The sequence below is a fragment of the Camelus ferus genome, chromosome 7 (assembly GCF_009834535.1).
Source record: "Camelus ferus isolate YT-003-E chromosome 7, BCGSAC_Cfer_1.0, whole genome shotgun sequence".
Lineage (NCBI taxonomy): Eukaryota > Metazoa > Chordata > Mammalia > Artiodactyla > Camelidae > Camelus > Camelus ferus.
In genome coordinates, this window is record NC_045702.1 from 16,317,992 (window position 1) to 16,343,160 (window position 25,169).

The window sequence follows — 25,169 nt, forward strand, 5'->3', positions numbered from 1 at the left end:
TCCACACAGAGGGTGCTTCCCATGAGGAAATGAAGCTCTGGCATCAGCATCACAATGGGCGCACAGACAATGGCTGATTTACAAACAGCAGGCCCAGGACAGAACCGCAGGCAGGTGGTGAGAATGACAAGGAACTGACTCGGTGCTGAAGCCTAAATCCCATCTTTCCTAGGCTGGCTTCCGCAGGATGGGGCCCTCAAGTTCAGTGATGCTGGTGCTCTCACGGAAAGAAATGGAGAGGGCTTTATCCCAGGGGAGCCGTCAGGAGAGAAAAGTGTGGGGGCTGGTGCCCCAGAGGCTGTCCCATCTGAAGCCGGTGAGAGGCCGCGTCTGCTCACCCTTACCTTGGAAGCCAGGTGGACAGACGATGAGCGCTTGCTGGAAGGGGTCAGGCCGGGCGCAAATCTGGGCTGTTCCCGTCTGCAGGGGCATGCTCCGCTGGGCCACTGCGGCCATGGACGCCGCTGAGGGCTGGTAGAGTGCAGATTGGTAGTTTAGTATGGAGACTTCGGGATTGGCTAAGGAAATAGTGGCACTGGTGGAGGTGGGAGCCTAAAGGAATGATGGGGATTAAACAAAAATAAAAAATGAGGGAGGTGGCATGTTGGGAGACATGAATCTAAATCAAATAAATGAACTCAAAGAAGAACAAACAAACAAACAAAGACCAAGAGCAAAAATGCAAAAAACGGAGGGGAGTGGAAATACAGTTGATGAGTCTCAGGGGAGAGCAGGCACATGAGACGCTTACATCCAGGCCCGTTCCTGACATTTGTGGGGCCCGGACAAAAGCCAATGGATGCCCAGGTATCATGTCTAAATAATGCAAAGTTAAAAACTGGCCTAGAAATGATGTGTATTTTGCCCTTCCACTTGGATAAGGAAGGCCAGGTTTGAGTTTAGGATTCTTGGATTCCTTGGCTTCTGCACTAGAACAAGGAGCTGAGCCCCTGCCTTCCTTCCTTCCCTGCCCCAGCTTCGTCCCACAACTTGAGGGCCTTTGGGTACATGTATTTGGACTCGGTGGTACAGTCCATACTGGGGGAGATGAAACCAGGGTCCCAGATGCCCGAACTTGGCATGGAAGCACGTGTACCTCAGTCAGGCTTGGGAAGGGGGCCCTCTGGCTCAGGTCTAAGGGCAGGACTGTTTACAGATGCCCTTAGATGGCTGCAAAGAAACATGCTATAGAAAAACAGATGGGGAGGGACACGCTGAGACTGGGGTTACTTGTTGGAGTCCAGTGCATTCTCATGTTGGTGCTCAGCTACTAAGTCTGGAAGCCAGGGAGAAAAGATGCTAGTGGGTCAAGAGAATTTAAATGGAGATGAGTTAGATGAATATTGAAATTATGTCCTCTCTCCTTTCTCTTTTAGAAAAAGACATCATTTGAGATTGAACTTCCGGGTGAAGCAAGACCATGGAAGGAAAAGAAATTCTAAATTGGGAATTCTCCAGCTTCACCCCATCTTACTCTTCTTCACACTGATCCTTTAGCAAGATAGGTGGAGGTTACCATGGCTTCAGATTCAACATTGTTTACACGAGGTTTTGCCACTAGAGGTTCCTAGGACTAAAAAAGCAAGGAGGAGAAGAGCCACAGGGTATCTGGGACACGTACAAAATTAGAACTTCAAGGAGGGTATGCATGTGTGTCAGATTTGATAAAACGGATAAAGTCACATTTTAGATTTTTTAAAAAAACTTTTATGCTGAATTTCAGCGCAAAGCAAAAGAATTTGTTTGGAAGTAATGACTAATTTATGTGGTGCACATGTTTGGATTTTAAGGTCTATATTGTAAAAACAAGTGTCTGTTTCTGCAGCACCACACAGTCGGACTCCAGGGGGTGTGACCGGGAATGCACGTGTGACATGTGTGGGCCAGTGTCTTTCCTGTTGCCGATGGCGTGACTTTATTTCCTCTTTGTTCTCTCCACGGCCTCACCCCTCCTGGAGGCTTCCCCACAAACAAACTTCCCACTACCTGCCTGGACTCTCCACGCCAAAGTTCAGACCCTCCTCACATCTCACTGCCCTGGGCTTCCCTCTTTTGGGCACTGGCATCAAATCCTCCAGGTTCCCACGCTGGTACTCAACTACTCCCCCTCCTGGTCAGTCACTGGTCTTGCTGCTCCTTCCTTCCTTCCACATGTGCTTGGAACCCTCTTTTCAACTGCTACTTCCTTAGCCAAGGCCTTCTCTCCTGGTGCCTGGGACCTGTAAGGCCCTGATTAGTGATGTTCTGGCCTTCACTTCTCATCCAGTTCTTCCTGGGCACAGAGGCTAGAACATTCTTTCCAAAACACTACTTTGTGCATGTCACACACATCCCCCCCCGCCCCCGCTCAGAAATCTCCAGTTACTGCCTAAGGAGCACTATATATGCATCTTGGTCCGGCCCTCCTTCCTCCAGTTAGGCCAGCCTTCCCACCTCCATGTATCTTCTACTCTGTGCTCACGGCACCCGCCAGGTGGTCCACTCACTGTGACTGGGTGCTGGGGATGAAGAACAAAACCACAGAAACACACTGTCAAAGAGTTCACATGCTGTGGCTGCCTTCGCCTGAGGACTGAGCTAGCACTGGGTGGGAATGCTTCTTTTTTTGGACTGGAGGCACGTTAGCTCTTCCAGCTAAGGAGAGCTGTAAGGACAATGATGGCCCCCAGGGGGCAGCAGATTCCAGACGGCCTTTCCTAGAGCTTCAGCAGAGGGAGAGGACAGGCTGGGAAGGTGAGCTGGGACTTAGCAACCCAATGTGCTGCAGGAATGGTCTAGAAAAACGGGGTCAATGACTCTTCAGTGGGAGTCGGGGGCCTGTTGAAAAAGAGGAGCTGGCTAGGCAGAGTAGTCACATTTTAGGATTAGAACATATATGTTCCTCTCCTAGGAGGTGTCTGGTATGTACACACACACACACACACACACACACACACACACACACACACACACACACCTGTCATTACAGATTGCTATTAAAACTGAAAAAACCTAGGGACATTTCCTTAGGGGAACTGGTAAGACTGGAAGGTCGGAGTAGAAGTCCGAGTCTCTTGGGTACAGAGGCAGCCTGAGCGAGGACTTGGAGATTATCCCCTCAGTAAATACTCCCCGGGTGCAGTGTCCGTATTTAAAGGAGTGTGTCAGGGGCTGGATTCTGCTAATTTTCTTTCAAAGGTTGGAAAACTGTGGCAAGAAAACCTCAGTTTCCTGGTCCCTTTTAGTTCTAACTTCTGAGATTCTGGTGACAAGACGGATGAACTGAATGTCCTTAAGACTTGGAAAAGGAGGTTTTATCTGTCTTGAAAGGAGATCATGTGGACCCAGCGGTGGTGAGGCCAGCAGGGGCCTGAGCTGGAGGACCGCCAGCATCCCTACCAGTTCTAGGATTCTTTACCAGGCAGATGTTGGACGTAAAAGGACCACAGCATCTCCTGTAGCCTAGTCCCACATTGGGACAGAGGACAGCAGTGAGAGGTGCCACCTCAGAAAGACCTCCCTTAGTGAGTCATTTCTGGGACCTTTCAACGGGGCCAGGAGTCAATACAGCGAGGGCCTGGGCCTCTAAAAGGAAGTGACTTCGGAGGCGAACACTTTCTACAGAGTTGATTATGACAGCAGAGGGGTTTTTCTCTGTTGTATATGATACTGGAGGAATTTTGTCTCCTGACTAGCTCTGGTGGGAAAATACAATTCCTGATGCTCACACCATCAGCCCCACCTGCCTTGCCCTCTGCTGCCCACTCACCTGGTTGTGGACAGTGTTCAGCTGGTTGTTGAAGGTCATGGTCAGGTTGGTGGATGTGCTGGGGGCCACGTGTGTGATGAAGGGGGTCTTGCTCTGGTTCACCGTGTCATACATGTTCACCCGGCGCTTGCAAATCTCCATGTTCTGGAAACATGACTTGACGCTGTTCATGCAAAAGGCAGAGACAGAGAGGAGGCATCAGGGAAGAGAAGAGGGTAACATGAAAATGGAGAGAGAAAAGGTGAGAACAGTTAATCTAGCAAACAAGACAACCGGGAGACTTAACTTTAGGTCTCAATTTCCTGGATTTCTCATGCAAGGTGTGCATTTGTGAGAGTGGGCAGGCATTTAGATGGGTCCCCCTCACTGTCTTACTACCTCTTCTCCCCATCCTGCGTGGGTAAAGTTTCTCCATAGCACAACAGACCTCTTGGCTCTCACTGCATTTCCTCGTGTTGCTGATCTGCCTCCAACTTCAGTGCTCATTCTCAGCTTTCAAAGTGGTTTCTTGGCCCATAAACAAACGTATAAGTTTTCTGATTGGGAACATTAAACAGCAGTTTATGACCTGCCTCCCTTCCCCAAAGACAACCCCTGGCGCTCGCCCTTCCCGCTCCCCTGGAGCACCAGCGCCATCTAGGGGTCAGCCAGAGAACTAGTCAAGCCATCATCCTGACCTACTGCAACCTCACTGGATTGTGCATGGAATGAAGACAATAATATTAACAAACAATACTGTTAATAATTCATAATAGTGGCTAACTTTATTGATTGCGTGGTAGTTGTTTGCAAGCACTCTTTCACTCAGTCCTACAATAACCACGAGAGGAAGACAGACGATTGTTGCCCCTATGTTACGAGTAAGGATGAAGCAGAGAGAGGCTGGGTAATTTGCCAAGGTGGACAGCTACCTGTCAGCTGTCTTCACGTATGCGTGTACATTCCCTTTAACCTCCTTCATCTTTCCTTTCTCTTTTCTAATCCTTGCTCAGTTACACGAAATAAAAATTATCTCCCTCTTTTTCTTCCTCTTTTGCTCTTATGAATCAAAACAAAACCCTAATTATGAAAGTAAAGTATAAGAATGTTGCTGACACCAGCATGAAGGAAAAGGAAAGTGGTCCATGGGCTTGACCAAGTTCTTGAAAATCCACCCTATGGTGTTCTTCAGGATTTATACCTTGTTCCTCATTCACTTCTGTGTCTTCTAATTAAACTTATTTTTCCTCAAATGCTAATATTGAAGATAATAAGACCCCAATTACATTTCAATTTAAAATACTTATTTTAATTACACATAATGTAATAATCGAATACAAAATTCTACTATTTTAAGATTACAATTGTATACTATTTCTGTATCTTATAGGTCAGCTGTATTTGGGGCAAGCAGGTGCTCGTGGGCTGTCCCCAAGCATCCTCTCCATGAAACATGTTTTGAACTGACTTAGACATTTTTTCTGAGTTAATCTTACTCAGTCTACTTATACTGGCCACACACCGCACACTGAATAAGCATTTACTGACTGGTGACCCTGGAGGCAGAGGGAAACGTGTTCTATGGTAACCAATGGCTAAAATACTGTCACTGATGCTGGTAATGCCGACATGTTTTGAGCATCCACTGAGGCCCAAGCCCACTGCTAAGTGCCTTCACCAGGAGGCTGAAGGAATAAAGCAATGGATTTTGTGTTCTTTTCGGACTGTATTTAATGCATCAGTGGTTTTCTGACAGTTCAACACAAAGCTTTTAGACTCAGAATTTTCTAACTGAAATGGTCTGAGTTTCTAGTTTCAGTTAAAGGAAAGCACCTTCATGTTGCGTTGATTTTGAGAACGGCTTCTAAGGAATTCATGTACGAGCATCCTGGCGTGGAGAAGTAAGTGCAGTCTCTTCTACCTGTTAACGTAGATGTTGGGGCAGCTCTGGCCCAGCCCCAAGGGTGGGATCTACAGCGGGGGCTGGGCCTCGAGGTTTCTTCCTACCCCAGAGTTCTCCACGGTCTGCCAGTTCTAGGATCCCTTGGGGATTAGGCCCACTCTTGGCTAAGCCTGGGTGTGCTCAAAGACCCCTCTTCCCTTCAGGGGCCCGTTTTCTGAGTTCTGAATTGTCAGTGCTTCTCTGGGGTCCCACACCAAGCTGTGAACTGGAAGCTGATGCTCACAGTTTCTGTGCTCGGTCTTCACCACGCACAGTGGAGCACCCTATCACTGCTTCCTGGCCGGATGCAGAGACAGACAGCACCCTGAGGTCATTCAGCCGAGGCCCCGACTTCATGCAGGTGACTGTCTCACTGACGTAGTGCAGACAGCAAACGAGAGCCCTCTAGGCGGCACCCCCCATCTCCCCTCTAGAGCCGCTTCTCAGTCATCCCACTGCACTCTTGAATATACAAAGTCTGATCTTATGGGAGCCCCATCCAGTAAGTCACCATGTCTGCCTTTCTTCTGTGGTACAGACTGATGCGCCTTGACTTACCTCTACCACACCCAGAAACAGGACAAATCCTCTAACGAGAGTTTGCAAGGGATGGGTCCAAGTTCCTTCTCTGTACTGGAGTTCGGCTGTTTCAACATGCCTCTTCTAAGTAAAGAGGCAATGTTTGCTTGTTGCAATATGATTTGACTTGCTCAACGACAGCTAATAGGGAACAGACCTAAAATAGAGGAAGCCCCATCCGTGGTGGGCGCCATGCCCTCATTTCTCATATGTTAAGGTCAAATCCAGCCTTGAGACTGGGTCCAACCTGATTCTGATCATCGCAGGGCCACCGGTGATCTGCAGGTGTCTCGGACCCCCAGCCTCTTCTTGTGTATTCCCTTCCCCTCCTGACCTCTATCTGAAACCTGCTGCTGTCCTGAGCACACCGCTTCTCCCTGCAGACACCCAGCGATGTGACCGTTTATTCTTTCATATCCCAAGTGCCTCAGGGTTGAGAGGCTGAAGCAATTATCTTTCATGACCCTCTGTTATGGGCTGAACTGTGCCCCCCAAGTTCATATGTTAGAGTTCTAACCCCTCAGGACTTAAGAATGTGACTGAATTTAGAAATGGGAGCTTTAAAGAGGTAAAATGAAGTCACTAGGGTGGGCCTTAACCCGGTTCCTGAGAAGGAGGGGGGATGAGGACACAGACGAGAAGGAAGACCACGCGAAGACACAGGAGAAGACAGCCGTGTGTAAGTCAGAGAGAGGCCACAGAAGACACCTGCTCTGCCAAACAGCCAGATCTCAGGCTTCTAGAATTTTAGAAAATTAATCTCTGTTGTTTAAGACACTCAGTCACTCAGCAGCACTTTCACGGCGGCCTGGGCCGATGAACACTCCCTCCTAATCTCCCGGCCGACAGCCTCACTTCTTTCCTCTCTCTCTCCCTCACCGAGGCCTGGGCCACTAGCTCAGTGCTCCTCTCCAACCCACTCCCTGCCCACCTGGGCACTGCAGCCGTCACACTGATTACCCGTCAGACATCCTGGTTTCTTGGTCCCTTCTCACCTCCAGGGACCTGATGTCAATTTTCAGCCACCTACTCCTTGGGCTGTCCAACTACCCCCAACCACAAATTCAAGCATCCTGACCCCTGGTCACATTTCCCTCCCTTGTGGCTTATTTGACTATTACTATAATAAAACCATTCTTGGAGCTGATCAGACCACTCCATCTCTCTGGACCCTCCCATCTTCACTTCCTTTCTTTGTTAGCTAAGCGTCCCACAGCCATCATTCTGGGTTATGATTGCTCCATTGCCAGCATCATAAATCTGTGTCAGTCTTTTCCTCTTAGCAGCCCGGCAAAACTCCAACCTGGGTGGGCCCAACTCTCCGTGTTCTCCATGCCTCACCTGGGGAGTTCAGTTACACCCCACGCTATTCATGTCCAACCTCCAAGCTTGACAAGTCTGCTGTATTTCTCTGTTCAATTTGTTCTGCTACCTTCCGCTGTGTAAACTTTTCTACCCTCCTTAAACCAGCAACAGCTTGATCCCAAGGAGGAGACAGCAGCTGTCTGAATTACTCCCTCAACTCCCCCACTGACGTCATCCGCACACCCATGACAGCCACACGCCCTTCCAGCCACCCTTCCTGTGATGTTGGCCTGTTTCTCTACCTGTGTTCTGAATCCCGGCTCCTCCCACTACCTTGGGAAACACCTTCTGAGCATCCTTTATCTTTGTTCTCTCAGTTGCTACCACACATTTCCCATCAGCATCTTAAATTGCTCAGGTCTCTTCCACATTAAAAGAAAATCCCCCTTGGGCCATCCCTAGTCACCCCTCTGTTTCTTCCCTCCTCCTTCACAGGCTTCCTTCTTGAAAGGGTACTCTCTGTTTCTTCAACTCTCACTCAGTCTTGCAACCAGCTAAACTGGTTTCTGCTTCTACCATCCACCGAGACAGCTCTCCCTAAGTTACCAACTTCCAAGTTGCCAAATCTGATGGGCATTTTTTCCAGCCTCATTTGACTTGATCGAGCAATGGCAGACAGATCTTTGTTAAACACAACTCTCACCAGCCATTCCCCTGCACAAGAACCCTTTCCTGACTTCTCACGGCTCTTAGGAGAAAGACGAAATCCCTAAGGTGGAAGCCTTGCTCCTGCCTTCTCCTGGGGCCTCATCTCTCTCACTGTCCCAGGCTCTCGTGCTTGGACCTGCCTGTGTTGGGGTCTCCACATGGCAATGCCCCTTCCGCTCTGCCAGCCTTTCCACCAGGTGCCCCTCACTCTTCTTCATCACTTCCTCAGGTTTTCCCCGCCCTGCCCCACGCGAGGGCCCTTGTTACCTGCTCTCCTCGCCCTCTGTGCCCCGGGACAGCAGCCTGGTTATTTGGATGTCGCTGGTTTAGTCCTTTCTCTCTCCTATAGACTGTAAGCTCCGTGGGCAGGGCCCATCTGCTCTATCCCCTGCTTTACCCTGGCACCTGGCATCGCACACAGCACAGTGAACGAATGAATGAACAGACCCAGATCCAAACGAGACCGAGTCCACTCCAGCACGGATCTGGGAGTGACCCCCGCACTGAAAGTGGCTTTGCTTCCCAGACGCTGCCATTCTGCGCCCCTCCCTTCACGCAGACTCTGGGGGCTAGTCCCCCCAGCCTTGTGCCCTCTCCTGCTCCTCTGTTCCCTCCTGTTTGGTGTCAGGAAAACTTCGGCCCAGGGTCCCGATCTGGCCGCCACCTGCTTTGATAAATACTGTTTTGTTGGAACACAGCCTGGCTCCCGGGTTTCTGCATTGTCTACAGTGCTTTCAGCTGGAACGGCAGAGCCGAGTTGTGACAGACTGTACGGCTATAAAGCCTAAAATATGTACTGTCTGGGGCTTTAAAGAAGAAGTTTGCTGACCCCGGGTATAAAGCACCGAGGGGGACACCTACTGTGTGCTATGGGGAAAATCAAGCAAGTGCGTCATGGTGACAAAGGGGTGGTTCAGGGTTTCGATCGGAGTGATTCTCTTATCCGCATCTATGGTCAGCATTTTCTTTAACAGGTCGATGAACTCCCGCCGGTCCGCCTTTTCTACCAACATGTCGCTCCCTTCCAAATCCGTTGTCATGTTCACCTGGAAGTAAGCGGGGACAGGTTACTCTCCCCGACGTCCTTCCCCTCCGCCTGCCGCTCCATCCTCATCTCTCAGTCACCGCTTCCCAGCTTCCACAAGGCTGTGTCTGCCCTGCGGGAGGCACTGCCACGTGCTATTACTGCCCACAGCATGTGGCTGTTCTCTGTGCAGGGGAGGCCGAGGGCCACCGCTGGTGCCCGCAAGCACACGTGAGTGACGGGAGTACCTGGTCCTGCTTTCATCAGTTCCGCTGAGATGCACCTCACATCACACCTCATTGAAAATAACCACAAGATGAAGTGAGTTCTGGAGACTGTGTGACAATGGGAAGGTACTTAATACTAGAACTGTATATGTAAAGATGGTTTAAATGATACATTTTATGCTGTGTGTTTTACCAAGGCTAAAAGCAATGACAACGAAGCAGTAAAAAGTAAGATGCAAAAAGATTTATTTACTGAACCTTCAGAGGGAGATGTCAGGGCCTCAGTGCCGTCTTCCCACCCCTACGGTCTTATCTGCCCTCTCGCTGCACCCTGGATTAGGGCCAGCATTATTGACGTCCCTGTGTTCGCTGGGATGACTTCTGCCCAGAGCAAGCAGGAGATCTGAACACAGGATTTTTCTTCCAAGAGCAAGTCTACACAAGGATGGCCTTTAGTAACTTGTTCTGTGGTGCTCGCTGTATCTTCCAAGACATGTGCTAGAAGCCAATTTCAGTTTTTGCAGACAATCTAAGCTTCTAATCAACTGACAAGTACACTTTATTCAGAATCATGATTTTTGGTTACACTTCTCTTCAGTAAGAGGTGTGCTGAGTGTTTATTGGTCTGTAGCTTTATTTCTTGTTGCTTTGAAGAAAAACCCACTTTGGGTTGCTTTGATTTTACACCAGCTTTTGCCCTGAAAATAGTTGAAGTTCTAGGATTTTCTCTAGCACAAACGTGAGGGTTGCGGTCCCTCCAGTGAACTGAGAGGACCGAGTGCAGTGGGTTGAACTGTGTTCTCACAAAAGATGTGAGTCCTAATCCCTGGTCCCTGAATGTGACCTTATTTGGAAAAAGGGTCTTTGCAGATGTAGTCAAATGAAGGTCACACTGGAGCTGAGTGGGCCCTAAAGCCAATGACTGCTGTCCTTATAAGAGAAAGAAGGGAGATTTGGACACAGAGACAAGAGGAACACGGGGCAGAGATGGGGAGGATGCAGCTACAAGTCAAGGGACCCTGAGGATTGCCAGGGGCCACCAGAGGCTAGGACGAAGATATGGGACAGGTCTTTCTAGAGCCTTCAGAAGGAACACAGCCCTGGTGGTACCTCTATTTCAAACTTCCAGCCTCTAGAATTGTGAGAGGATAAATGTCTGTTGTCTTAAGTCAGCCAGCCTGCGGCACCTTGTTACCGCAGCCTGAGGGAACTAATCACTGGCAGGAAACTGAAATGTACTAATGGGCTTGAATTCTTCTCCTGAAGAATCAGTAAGACTGGCCGGTTCTATTTTACAATTAGGAACCAATAAATTGGAGCTATTTTTAAACAGCTGGTGTAAGGTTTTAAAAAGGTTCTACAAACCCAGTGGCATTCTTACTAAGTAAGGCTGGTATATGATTGTTTAAGGTCAAGGTCAACCTCCACAGCTGAGTAATGTGGATTTCTACCCACATCCTCTATGACTCCTGCAGAAGTCTTGCCGTGCATGGTTTTCAAAGGGCTAACACTGCATACTCACCCATGGAGCTTACCTGGGCCATATCATCTAAACAGTTGAAAATGTACTTCCTTGCTTCTTTCGACTTAATCCCCGTCTCTGCTTCATGGTCATCTGGTGTCTGGTCAGGAGAGGCAACAGCCCGTTGGTTACTGTGAATTACATCCTCGTCACTGTGACTCAAACCCGCCAGCTTCTGCTTCTCGCAGAGGGTCTCTTTCCCATCTTTCAGAGGAGACTAGGGTTCTTCTTAAAGTGACCTGCACACTACTCTCTTTCGCGTTTCACCCTCCACACTGACTCATCCCTCCTCCTTCCCTTCTTCCCACGAACACCTGTTGGGGGCCTGCTCTGAGTCAGGTCTGGAAGACTCCCAGCTGAGCAACACAGGCCACCCCCCCATCACTCTCCATGCTTCCCCAAGTTTAAGGGCTAAGACCAGCTTCCATATGTGGAAAAGCAGGAGGTCTTTCCCACACATTTAAAAATTTTAATTTAATCCTACTTATCAAGCTCTTATACACAGAGCTCTCACTATGTGCCAGGCACTGTTCTAAAGCACGTGAGCGCATGCAACATCCTTCACAATCATCCTAGGTGGGATGGCTACCAGCCCATTTTTCAGAGGGACAGACAGGAACAGAAAGCTAGAAGGCTTGCCAAGGTCACATGGCCAGGGAGTGACAGCCGGCTCTGGAGTCTGTTCCGTGGGCCCCCTCCACCCGGGCCCGGGGCACACACACCCAGTTCCCGTACTGGCCTCGGTCCAGGAAACAGCTGTTTCCAATTACTACGGGTTTTCAGTCTCATCCATGGATCACAGGTAATTAATCCTTCAAATCACTCACCGACAGCACACCTGGAGCTGCTAAGATCTAGGAATGACTGGGCAAGTAGGTCTGAGGCTCTTAACTAAGATGTAGAAGTGAACCCTGACTCTGCCTGGCCTCAGCCTCCTCTCCCCAGGACTCTCTTTCCCTGGACCTGACCTTGAGCCACTTCCCCTCACAGCTGCCCAGCGCCGGCCTCCCATCAATAGCCCAAGATGCTTGCTTCACATCCCAATCTTTTTTCTAAACCTTTTGTGACCACTGGCCACACATTATCTTTTAATGTATTACAATTTGGCTGTGGTTTCTATCCAAAAAAAAAAAAAAAAAAAAAAAAAAAAATCCACCCACACTGGTGCAAAAAAAGGAGAAACACCTAAAATGAACATAAAACACTTAAGACATATTATTTCCACCTTCCCAGGAAAAAAAAGTTAATTTTAATTACTAGGCACAGATCAAAGTGAAAGCAAAATATGTTTCTGTTAAAGTAAAACCACCTGAATATATGGTGCATCGCACCCGCTGCTGGCTGAGACGAAGAGCCCCCTCCCCGGAGCCCGGGGAGGCAAGGCTGCTCAGACTGTACCCTTCGCCTGGAAGACCCACCTCATCTTTCAGGGCTCAACTCAAATGCTCCTCCCCAACCCTCTGCCACAGCAGGATTTAAAAATTCTTTTTTCTTTTTTTAATAGGGGGGAGGAGGTAATTTAGGTTTATTTATTTTTAACAGAGGTACAGGGAACTGAACCCAGGACCTCGTGCACGCTGGGCATGCACTCTACCACTGAGCTCTGCCCTCTCTGCTCCACAGCAGGATTAAAGGCTCCCTTCCTCCTGGTCCCACACTCTGTTCCTGCCGGGAACAGGGTGCTTGTTGCAGGGGTTGGGGGCTGGAGCTTGCCACAAAGGTTCTGTCTCCCTCTGGACTGGGAGCTCCTTGAAGGCAAGGGGTGCTTCACTTCTGTCCCTGGTAACCAACCAGACAGGTCATCAAAGTTTACTGGATTAAATCTCGGGAGTTTAGCAATCAGAGCCTGGGATTCAGCAGGCCGACGACGAAGCGGTGCTTTTGAACACTCGAGTTCATCCACGCCACGCATGGACAACAGTCACACCTCCCCGGTGTTGCTGGCCAGATCAAAGGGAGATCCCGGGCCAGTGTGCCGATGTCTAAGGCTCCCCACGAACTGGACTGGGCCCTTCTCCCCTGGTCTGGGCGCTGGAGAGGAATGGAGGGGATGCTCTTCCTACCTTCAGCCTCCACAAAGGATACGGCGAGTCTGTGTCACGGTTGAAAAACCTAGTTGTCTTTGTCCCCGCGCTTAATAAGTATTCTGCCGGCAAACCCTGTGTTTGTGAAATATACCGAATCTGCAAGAAAAGATGGGGATGAGGTCAGGGCTTTTCCTGTCACTGTACCTGTGGTATACTAATGGCGCTAGTGTCTCCGAGAGAAACGACAATTTTATAGGGAGAGAAGGAAGTAATCAAAGGAGAAGGGAAAAGAAAGAGGAATAAAGCAAGAAAAGTGAGGCGAGGGGAAGCAAGGTTCAGGAGACAGCGGAACAGCCTGTAACCCTATCTGCACATCATGCAGTAATTGAAGAGCTAAAGCAGACAAAGAAGGGGGGCTTGCCGTGAATACCCGAGCTCTCTGGACCCACCTGATCGTACTCAGAAGCCCCTGGATACAGCGGCCAGCCCAGGAACAGCTCTGCAATCACACAGCCCAGGGACCACATATCAATTGCTTCACAAAACGGTAAACCAAGGATGATCTCAGGGGCCCTGAAAGGGAAGAATGGAAAAAACCATTAGCAATTTGGAAATGCAGGCAGCTGTGCCTATACGAATTCTACATAAAACCCCATCTCTCAAACCCGGTACCACGACTGACCCCCTCAAGGGCCTGTCATTCTCGCACGAGGCTGCAGTGATCTCTCCATCTTTTGGCTTGGTCCTCCCCCTCAGCAGAGAGCCTGGCTGGATGGTTGGCTGAGATGAAGGGAAGTCTGTGGTTCTGGAACAGACCCACAAGGAACCACATCTATTGACTTCATTACCATTACGTTCCAACCAGAAGACCTAATAACCACTTCAGATGAGACTGGACACGTTCAGGGTGGTGTGGCCACAGACCTAATGACCACTTTAGAGATGCTCAGGAGTTACTTTCTGTAGCTGAAAACCCAGGAAACCAACCTTTAGAGAGTGCCCGGTTTTTACAAAGGAATTCTGAAGTACAAGTATTCTATTTCCAGTAATATATAGAACAAGTTGCCTCCACCCAGAATGGGATTAACTCCAATATCTGTTTATGCCAACAATCCCCTCTTAGGAGTCTGTATCACACTTTCCCAAGGAAACACTACTTTTTTTCTCCATTAGCTTCTAAAAAGGTAATCTGAAAAGTTCTCTACTATTACAAATACGGAACCTTGTTCATGACACCTAGTTTGGGTATCAATCAGAATTCCATTACCAACCCTTTCCTAACTGTAGAAGTTATGTTCCTTCACATGATAAACAAGGTTACATGCTGGAACTTCTGAAGGAAATCACCTAAACTCAAAGAGAAAATTTCACATTTGATTGGTAATCAAAACCCAAAGACCACAGAGTGCCTCTTCTTTTCTAGGAACTGGTCATGATTAGGTAGGGTACACTTTGGAGAGAACCACGTTCAAGTATGAGATACCAACCCAGTTTATGTTTTTAATAAACACGGCTCCAGGCACTCTGCAGAGACGAATATGCACCAGCCCAACTGCTGTTTTCTCCATAAATTTCCCACTTGATTAAGCGACGCAAGAAGCTGCTGCTCTCCCACCCTTTCAGCAGCCTGGAGTGGGAGTGCAGGGGAACGGGGGACTTCTCTGGGTCTAGGTTATCTCCGCCCGCCTGGCCCGAGAGTCGGGGGTGGGGGTGGTGTCAGAAACATCTCCAGTGTCTCCGAACTTCTAGATTAATTTCTCCCCACTTAGCAAGTATCCCCCAACCCGCCCCTTTAAACTTGCTCTCATTGCTCCTTTTTCTTCTCTACATAATGGTATTGAAAAAATAAAACAAATAAGAACCAAAATGTCTTGTCACAAAAGTCTTTTAATTTTTCACTTGTTTTATTGGGGGGAGCTTAGGTTTGTTTGTTTGTTTATTGGTGGTTCTGGGGATTGAACCCAGGACCTCATGCATGCTAAGCACACACTTTACCACTGAGCTCTACCCTCCCACCGAGGAGTTTCCTCATTTCCTTGGGGTTGGAGAGTCAGCACACTGCCAGGTGCTTCTAGAGCGCCCCTGGCATGGTCTGGGCAGCAAGAGAACTTGTCCTAAAATCCAGGGCTGGGTCTTCCCAGGCTTGGGAGGAGGGGCTGCTGTGGAGGGCAGCGGAGCAAGTTGCCCCGGAGCTACTTAATGGCTCTTCCTGTCCCCGTCCCCTGGCTGCTGGGCATCATCAGCGGCTGGCATTCTGCCTGGCACTTCGCCTCCTCTTTGGTCTCTGTCTCCTCCAAACCTATGTCCTGTAAACGCAGGAGGCTGCCCTTGCTCTCTGGCCCTGATGCCCTGGGGATGCTGGTGGTGGTTTTACGACACATCATGGGGCCTCAATCCCACAACTGGCCCAGGTCGCCGTGTCCAGCGTTGCCCCCACACACCAGGGCCCCCAGAGTCACCTGATCACTGTGTGTAACTGACAAGATTATGGTTGCCTCCAGCAATGCAATCTCTTCAGAAGTGGTTTTGTTTTATTTTAAAACCACATCTTTTAGAAAAGAAGGGAATATGGGAAAAGAACATTATAAAGGAAACAACACGCTTTTATTACACATGTGTCAGAACTTGCTTTTCTTTCTGCCCTCCCTGTTTTAGAGTCAGGTGTGTGTACCTGCCTCCTCTCACACGCAGACTCAGGCCTCTTCCCAGGAGAACTATTTCTGGTCTGGTCCCAAGAACCCCTCCCTCGGCAGGCTGCTGCTGGCTCCAGATCAAGCATCTCCACACCTCTGTCCCCCGTTCCTATGACCTGTCCCTTTGCCCTCTGCAGCCGGGACACTCCAGTCTCCAGGCCAGTCTGGTTTTGTGGGGATATCTCTGGACTGGACCACGGGGCTGCCCTTTCTAACAGGGTAATCAACTGGTTCTCGGGCCCCTACCAGGCCACTGGCAATCTCTGGAAACCCATTTCCCAGATCCTGTTCCCTGATGATCTGCACAGCAGAATCCAACAAGTAAGACTGTCATGCAAAGGGCACTTCAGTGACGTTCTCTGGCAAGAAACACCAGATGTGGATTTTATTGCCTAACGTTACATGAACAGGGCCTGTGAAAATAGCTCTTCGTCCATTTTCGGTCAGAAAGTGACACGGCAGTGATTCACGGTACCGCGATGTGGGCAGCAGGGTATTTTTTTTTTTTTGCCGTGATCACGGTGAACAAATGCTTATGTGTCAGGCAGGACAGTGGGAGACAAAGGAAAGAGAAGACGCAGCCCCATCCCCAAGGGACCATGGTGCTGGGAGGACATCACTGAAGCACAGGTGACAACTGGAGTCGAACACAACATGTACACGGCGCCCACGCACACAGATACGACGACAGAGCTAATCCAAGCACACAGACGTGCTCCGGCGTCTCCCGTTTAAAAAAATAAAGCAGAACACAAGAACAAAACACACCAAAACCCAAACCCAACCTTCCCTAGTCCCTTCAGCTCCCTGCAGCTGGCGTCCTATTTCTCTGTTCTCCTTCCAAAGCCAACTCTCAAGACCCATCTCCTGCAGTTTCCACCGCTTGTCTCCCTCCTCTGACTGGACCTCCACCCCCCGCTCCCATCAAGTGCCTTGCTTGTCAAGGTCACCAGGGACCACGTCACATCCACTGGTCAGCTTCTCAGCTCTGGGAGCCGCGGGCCTCATTTCTTCCACGCAGGTGACCCTTCCCTCCCGTTTTGAAACACGCAGTCTGGGTTTTCCCGACACCATGCCCCCGCATGTTTGTCCTGCCTCTGCTCGTGGTTTGTCTGTTCCTTTGAGGGTGTGTCCTCCTCTATCCAACTGCCAAACGATGGCAAAGCCCTGGGACCCCTCTCTTCTCTCTTTTCATTGTTTTTCTAGGTAACCGCTATGGGTTGAGCTGTGTCCCCCAAAAGACATGTCGAAGTCCTAATCCTCAGCACCTCAAAATGTGCCCTTACTTGGGAATGGGGTCACTGCAGATGTAATTAGTTAAGATGATGTCATCCTGGAGTAGAGAGGATCCTTAATGTCCCAATAAGAAGAGGGAAATCCAGCCACGGACACAGAGGGAAGACGGCCATGTGAGGATGGAGGCAGAGGTTGGAGTGATGTTGTTAGAAGTCAAAGAATGCCTGGAGCCATCAGGAGCCAGAAAAGGCAAGGGAAAGTCCTCCCTGAGGGGCTCCTGAGGGAGCATGTCCCTGCTGACAACTTGATTTTGGACTTTCAGCCTCCAGAACTGTGAGAAAATAAATCTCTGTTGTTGAGTCATGTGATTTGTGGTCCTTGTTTCTGCAGGGCCGGGAAGCTGATACAGTCATCGTATCCATGCTTACAGGTTTAAATCCCATTTTGTGTATTTCCAAATGTCTATCCCCAACTTGGACTTTTCTCAGCACCAGCTTTACATTCTGATGGCCTGACATCTCCACTGGAATATCTCAAATCATCTCAATCTTAGTATGTTTAAAAGGGAACTCTTACCAAGACATGGAAGCAACCTAAATGTCTATCAGCAGACAGATGGATAAAGAAGATGTGGTATATATACACAATGGAATACTACTCAGCCATAAAAAATGATGAAATAATGCCATTTGCAACAACATGGATGGACCTAAAGATTATCATACTAAGTAAAGTAAGTCAGACAGAGAAAGAAACATCATATGGTATCACTTATGTGTGGAATCTAAAAAGATGATAAAAATGAACTTACTTACAAAATAGAGACTCACAGACCTAGAAAACAAACTTATGGTTACCAAAGGAGAAAGGAAGTTGGGGAGAAGGATAAATTAGGAGTTTGGGATTAGCAGATACAAACTACTATATATAAAATAGATAAACAACAAGGTCCTACTGCATAGCACAGGGAACCACATTCAATATCCATAATGAAAAAGAATATATATATATACACACACACACATATATATATATACACACACACGTATATAACTGGACCACTTTGCCGTACACCAGAAACTAACACAATATTGTAAATCAACCATACTTCAATTTTAAAAAATATGGAATGGACAACAAAAAAGGAAACTCTTCTCCCCTGCTCCTCCCCTGCCCCAATAATTCCTCCCTTCGTCTTTGTTTCAGTAAATAGAATTACCACTCCCACCCCCACCCCCTTACTCAAGCTGGAAACCTGGGAATGATCTCCGATTCCTCTCTCCCCTCCATCCTCACCACCCAACCCATCAATAAGGCAGTTCCAAAGTCAAGCAACCCCGATTCTCTGCTTCCACTGCCACCGCTCCGGCCCTGGCCACCTGTCTCACCTGGAGCTTCCAATCCCTTCCTCCAATCCATTCTCTACCAGCTGCCAGAATCAACAGGCCACACATCCCTTTGCTTGAAGCCCTTCAGAGGTTCCCTGCCACACTTGGCACGAAATCTAAACCCCTCCCCTGGCCCACGGGGACCTCTAGGGCCGGGCCCTGCTCAGCTCAGCACGGTCATTCCAACCCACTGTCCTAGTTCAGTGAGCTCCAGCCTAATTAGCTTCCTCTCAGTCTCCGGACCCAGTGCCTTTGTGCGGTGTTGCTGCTTCTGCCTCAGATGCTCTCCCCAGGCTCTCAGACGGCTGCCTCTTCCTCATTCTTCCAGCCTCAGCTTAATTGTCACCGCCACAGACAGGGTTCCCCTGACACCAGTTAGTCTCTATCTAGGCTGCCATAAATGTCACTTCACAGCACTTTCCCAAGAACCTGCTTACTGTCTGTCTCCCCTAAGTCCATGGGGGCAGCACGGTGCCCTTCATCCAGGAGACACTCAATAAAGGTTTGTTGATTGAATAACCCTTTATTAAACATAAGACAGCAGTAAAATATGTGATTCATACAAAAAGTTCTAAGGCAGCGCAAACAAAAGAGAGTGGAAGGGGCAAATCTTCATGAAGGAATGGACGCCCGGGCCAAGAGCGGGGGTGGGCAGGCTTCTGCCAGGGGAAGAGCAGGCCTCCATGCGGGTGGGAACTTCAGGAGTGGAGGCCCAGGGACTGGCCCGGGTGCGCGGCAGCCGCAGCAAGGCCAGTGCCAAGGATCGGAGGACACCGACCTGTAGATGGCTCACGAAAGAATTACAGTGAAAAGGCAGCAAAGGTAGCAGGGGGGCTGCAGTGGCACCAGGGCTTTGCAGGGTCAGGACCGCGGGGTTGACCGCATCTCTGCTTACTCTCTCTTGAAGCCATTCCCCCTGAGCTCCCCCTGCTACCAGCCTGGCAGAGCCCTCTTCAACCCAGGCTTCTCTTGGAACCCCCAACTGCTCTCCTGCCTTTGGTTTCAATCTTTTCCAATCTCCTCTGAAACTCGCCTTCATCCAAGGGACGTGTCCTGTGCTCTGCATGCATGCCATGTTGATCACATTTCTGATACAGCCTGCCCCCTCCCCTCCCTCCTTCCTGCCCGCTTTCTCTGTGCCAGGTGATGAAGACACGGACACCAGTCACCAGAGTGGTCCAACGAATGTTCACCGATCACCTATTACTGACATACACACGCTCGGGTGTCCACCCTCTACTAGGCCTTCCCAAGGGCGGGGTCTGTGTCCCACGGGTTTTGATCCTCAGTCCGGCACACAGCAAACACCCCATAAAGATCTGCTCACCACCCAGGCCATGAGTCCTCGGGTAAAGAAGGCACTTCTCTGGCCCCTCAGTCATCCCTAGGGGACTGAAGACCCTTCTGCTCTGGTCTGCAGAGGCTCCTCTCCTGTCCCGCTGGTTCCTAAGGCTCTGAGCTCCTGGAAGTTCAAAGTCAGTCTCAAATCTGCTTCTTTTTGTTCAGCGCACCTGAAGCACCTTCAACGGTGGCCGAGCCACGTTTACTCTTCAGTGAAGAAGAAACCATTCTCACCAAAGGCTATTCTAAGCCAGAATTTGGTTCAAGTGCCACTTACTTACTTACTGGAACAATTCAACTGCCATTTTCCTAAGCATCTACTATGCGCCAGGCACCGGGCTGGGTGCCGAAGATCGAAAGGAAAAACAGACCCTCTGGCTCCTCCCGGAGCTCAGCACTTCGGAGGCCGCAGCGAGCCCACAGCTGACACACAACACGCCGGCCGTGTGCCCAGCACACGGAGGAGGGGCTGACTGCAGGGAGGAGACGCAGAGCAGGGAGGGCTCCCCAGATGCCTGAGCTGAGTCTTGGGAAGTGGACAGATGGGGTGGCCTCGAGGCACTGGGTGATGAGTGCATGTCACCCCCTGCCCCCAAGGTGGTGTCTCTCCAGCACGTTGCACAGCGCCTGGGCAAAGCAGGTGCTCACACAGATGTGCAGAAGGAATGAATCTCTCTGCTTCAACCCCACACCCTCAGCAGGCGCCAGTTTCTCTGACGCTAGCACCATCCCCTTGGCATCACACCTTCTATGACAAGAGGAAGATTACGTGGCCTGTTTCAAAGTTTACACGCTTTAAAGAAAAAAGTCACATTCAAGTTTCTTGCACGGAGCCTTGTTCTGTTCTCAGTTCGGCCCCACAGCAGGTAGGCCCACCAACCGGGGAGACGGTCTTTCTCTCTGGGCTCAGCAGCACCCGGGTCCTGTCAGTGACGCATCCTTCACCCGCCACCCAGGGAGTCATCTTCCAGAGGCTCTTCAGTGCTATTTTGGGACGTCAAAAATACTTTAAACATACATGAAGCGTCAGACAAAATTGGCACCTCAGAAAAAGAGAGATTGTTCCTTTCCAACACTCCCAGAGCAAGACACTGAAAATTCTATTTTTCTCTAGAAACAGAATTAAACAGTTAGCATTCTCAGCACATCAGTGATTGAAGTTTGTGATTTCGCTCCACTGGCTCTCCTGACGGAGCGCATAGCTGATGGGGTCCTCCCAGATCACGTCCAGATCCTGCGACCCTGTGGGGGAACGACCCCAGCAGAGGTATGGACATCACCCGAGTAGAGTGGAAATGCGTGGGAGCACTGTTTTCACAGGCAGAATCCAGCGTTGTCAGGCTGCGGCTCTTCACCTACTTCCTGATGCTGGTGGGAGGACGGAATTCACCACAGCATCACAGGCAGCGCCTCGCACAGGACAGGCAGTCGAGAGCTAGTAAACCACTTACGTAGAACAGGTCTAAGTCCACGTGACAGCAGTTAAACAAAGAGCGTCCCTTTCCCTCATTTTGAAAGCCCGTTGACTTCCTTGTAAGTTGAAACACTAGAAAAGCTGTTTAAGTATCTTAAAGCATACACATTAAACATTTTCGTTTCATTTATTTGTTTAAAGGAGGTATAAAGACAAATATAACCAACAACTAAGAGCTTTAGAACGACAACAGCCCATCCTCAACCCCACCCCTCCTCCTGAGAAGCAGGGCCCTGACTCTGCCCTCCCTTTCACGGTGCAATCTCTTCCTCAGCCAGCCTCCCGGGCCAAGTCTCCATCATCTACACGACACACGAATAAAACAAGCGCAAGGTTCACAGCCACTCCCAGCTTGGGCAATAAATCTGCAGCACTAATCTGAGAGCACAGGAAGCACTGTGCATTTCTGGAAAAATGTTACTCAGTTTCTCCGGAGTTTTTATTTCACCATCTATAAAATGTGATTATTAATCTCGCCTTTTTTTTTTTCTCGTCTCCACAGCAGCTTATGAAGATAATTTATGGTCAGTAGAATTATAAAGCAGTTTGAACTCCTTGGAAGCAAGACACTGTTAGTCCATGGCATTTTATAATCACTGATATTATAAGGTGTACTTGAATTGAACTGCAGTGAAAAAGCCCGTTCCCACAAATACATGTAGATTGAAAGTAACCTCGGGATGGCTGGGGCAGAAGCAATCAAAATGTAAAATGGTATTTCAGATGGGTTGTTAAATCTTATGTTTCCACCGCAAAAATAAGGAGACTTGGAAATGCTGACATGAGCTCAGAGCCACTACTTGAGCTGGCGACCCAGAGTGGGAGGCAAAGGATTACATTAAAGCAACACAGGACCTTAGAAATGGCAGAAATCTGAGGACTAGGAGGAGGCTGTTTTAGAGAAATTTGACCCCAAAGCCTGAAGGATCTGCAGAGAAGACAGCCCGAAGGGTGAGTGGTGGAGAGCATCTCGGAGCAGCATCCCTAAAAGATGGTTTCAGACTATGTCTGGGGGACCAGGAAAGTCCAAGTGGAGATCTGCATAGTGATCAAGGCCTGCCTAATCCAAGGCCAAACTGGGATTTGCTTTTGAAAAAGACACTGCTTCCTCAGTGAACAGGAGATATGAAAGAAATGGCTCTGTCTCTGGGGTGCTAGGGAGATGAGGGGCAGGACAAAGGGTCTCTGAGATGGAGCTCCAGGAACAAAACACAGGTGAGGTTGACCAGGAGTCCACTCGTTGTGTTGGCTTGCACTGAGCCAAGGTGATCAGGAGACTGTCCTGGGACAGCTTGACCAAACACTATGCACCCTGAGATCTGCAGACACACTCCACAGGAGAGTATTTCTGCCCTGTACTGAGCTGGAGAGGACACTAGTGGAGAGTGGCTACAAAGGAGCAAGGCTCTGACTCCTGAAGGAAAGCCGGGGAAGAAACCCCACTCTGCCTGTGGTCGTTCCAGCTGGATCTTACATGTGTAGCAAAATCCTTGCAGGGAGGTTCTAGAAGTGCTACCTTCAGGCCACAGCTGATGTCAATAAAACTGTGCTGATGAGGATTTAAGACGCTCAGTGGTGGTTCTGTCGTAATTGAGTATCTCCAGCTATCACCAGTAGAAATACTTAAGACATTGGAACAAAGCATCACATCCATATGGGAAGTTGATTATATATAATCAGGGTTTGCTTGCAGTGTTGCCACACTTGGACAGTTTCCCAGAGGATGCGAGCTTCCTTGATTCAACTGACCATTTTCAGTATAATGCTAGAATCAGAGTGGCAGTTTTTTTTTTTTTTTTTTTTGGATTTATGTTGGCAATGAACATCTTGGTTCTGAATAAGACTTTCCTGGTGTGCACTAAATGTGTATATATATATATATTCACCCCTGCCCCACCTCCTCCCACATGCTGATCCTTAGTTTCCAGCACTGCTTCAACTCTGCTTCAAAGTGCAGCACCAAAAAAAAAAATCTAACCTTCTTGTTAATATACCAGAAGAAAAGGTTGGATCTGCAACTCAAATGACTATTGCCTCCAAAACCTTCTAATGATGTTGGTGTAAATGGGAAACCAGTTCTCAGGTCTCTGGGGGATATTCTGATGCTAGCCTGTAATTCTTTGTAAATCACAGTAAGAAATGTTCCTAGGAAGAACGACTTGCACCCCACCGTGGGTCATTTTAAAGATACGCACACTGTCCTGTAATTCCTTATTCTCTTGACATGTACAGTTGCACTGTCTACTTGGCCCATCCCAAGCCCGGTGGCCCTGAATCTCCCGGTCCAGTCTCCAGTGCTTTTACCATGAAGCCAAGGGCTACTGGAGAAAGCCTGACATCCCACAGGACGACTGTATTACCAGTTTTGCTGGAGTACGTGCTCAGTAAGCATCTGTGGAAGCACCTGGCAGCCAGGGAAACGGAATCTCAGGTTTCTGCACGTATCTACATATAGAGGTTCTTTTTACATGTGTACAGCTCCAGGTTCTTTTATAAAGTTAAAAAAAAAACCTTGATTGATTGATTGTGAAAGTAACACATACAAAGAAGTGCATAAAGCAAAATCATACAGCTCAGTGACTGACCAGGAAGATAAGCAGAGACGTGGTCAGCACGATAAAGCCCCGCCTACACACTGTCCCCTCTGCACCTGCGGGGGCGACATGCAGCCTGTGCAGGGCATGTGCGTCGGCGGTGGGGACCCTATGCCTCGGCTGGGCTCTGCCTTCCCTGGATCAGGCTCCCGAACAGGCAGGCTGGGCGAACCATACAGCTGGCCGAGGGAGACAGGACACCAACCCTCAGACGTTCTTTTTAGCTCCTTTCACTGACTGTTTCTTCTGCTTTGTTGTTAGTGTGGAAACCGTGCATTTAGAGCTTCCCTGGGAAGCCTGCTGATACGGCGGGGGCCTAACCCAAGTGGCACTGTCACCTGCTGTCACCCTTAGGCTTCCTGAGGTTACTCCTCTTTTCCCTGCTCTGGGAGCGAATGTGGAATTTCAATTTCTGAGGCCCAACTGCAGAGCTAGCACCCCCACTTTATTCCGAGGGGTGATGTGTGAAAGCGGGAGGTCAGGCTGGGGGAACAGGGCAGGCCTCTTTCACACCTTTGAGTCAGTTAATTCAAGGCTCACCCTCCACCCCAGATGAAAGCACATTAAGAAGGTAATATTATTTACTTATGTACCAATCATTGATTTAAACGTAAAGCTTCCCATTGATTAATATTTAGCTTTGGCTCATAGTGAGTACTCAGAAATGTTCGTGGGGTAAGGACTGAAGCAGCACTCGGCTGAGGAATCAGGCTGCTGCCCTGCCTGGGGTCCCCAGGCCTGCCCTGCGAGGCCCCCGAGCACCCAGCTCTCAGAAAGTGAACGGGAACAAAGACAAGGCTCACCCTCGGGTTACTTCCTTTCCCTACAGTGCCATCTGATCACGTGGCTTGTGGGGCTAAAATCCTGAGGCATTCTTTACGGCTGATGGATGGGGGTAGGAAAGACAGGGCCTGAAGACAGAAACCTGCTCCTTCTTTGAAAGGGAGATGCATTTGGTGTCACCAACTGGAGACGTACCAGTTGAGAGAGCAGAAGCCGAAACCTGAGACATGAAAAAGAATCTGCTGAGTAAGGATGCCAAACACATGTTGGAGGGCGAATTCCCACTGCAGCCACAGGGGTGCTCCCAGATGCTCAGAGGCCTCCTCCCTACATGGCGCTGTTGGTGGAGAATCACAGAGAAAGAAGAGCCACAGCCAGCTAATCACAACCTAAGCAAGTTCTTAAGTAAAGCCAGGGCCATCCTGGCCAACGGAGTCATCCGCTCTGGTGCATGAGGTATAGGATGCCTCCTGCCTCCAAGGGGCCAGGCAGGCCAGTAGGAGGAGCCGGGTGGACGCGGCTGGCGTTTCTCGCTGGGGAAGTGAACACTGTTCTGGCTTTTGCCAGAAGGGGACCGAGGACACAACCTTCACCCAATT

At 49.3% G+C, this 25,169-nt stretch overlaps 1 protein-coding gene across 10 annotated transcripts in view; it reads right to left on the minus strand.

Moving 5' to 3' along the window:
- The window catches only part of HIPK2 (homeodomain interacting protein kinase 2), a 183,405-nt gene that overhangs the window by 46,347 nt on the left and 111,889 nt on the right, over positions 1–25,169 (minus strand). For 6 of the 10 annotated variants that reach the window (XR_004321301.1, XM_032483479.1, XM_032483473.1 and 3 more), the window contains exons 3-8: positions 13,511–13,634; positions 13,098–13,217; positions 11,048–11,134; positions 9,123–9,307; positions 3,749–3,911; positions 345–552 (exon numbers count right to left, since the gene is read on the minus strand). Coding sequence is in view for 9 of the 10 variants with exons in the window: in XM_032483479.1 (XP_032339370.1) it covers positions 345–552; positions 3,749–3,911; positions 9,123–9,307; positions 11,048–11,134; positions 13,098–13,217; positions 13,511–13,634 (887 nt within the window). In the remaining variant the exon portion in view is untranslated. The remainder of the gene's footprint in view (positions 1–344; positions 553–3,748; positions 3,912–9,122; positions 9,308–11,047; positions 11,135–13,097; positions 13,218–13,510; positions 13,635–25,169) is intronic. The other 4 variants (XM_032483477.1, XM_032483476.1, XM_032483481.1 and 1 more) reach the window with 1 other exon arrangement.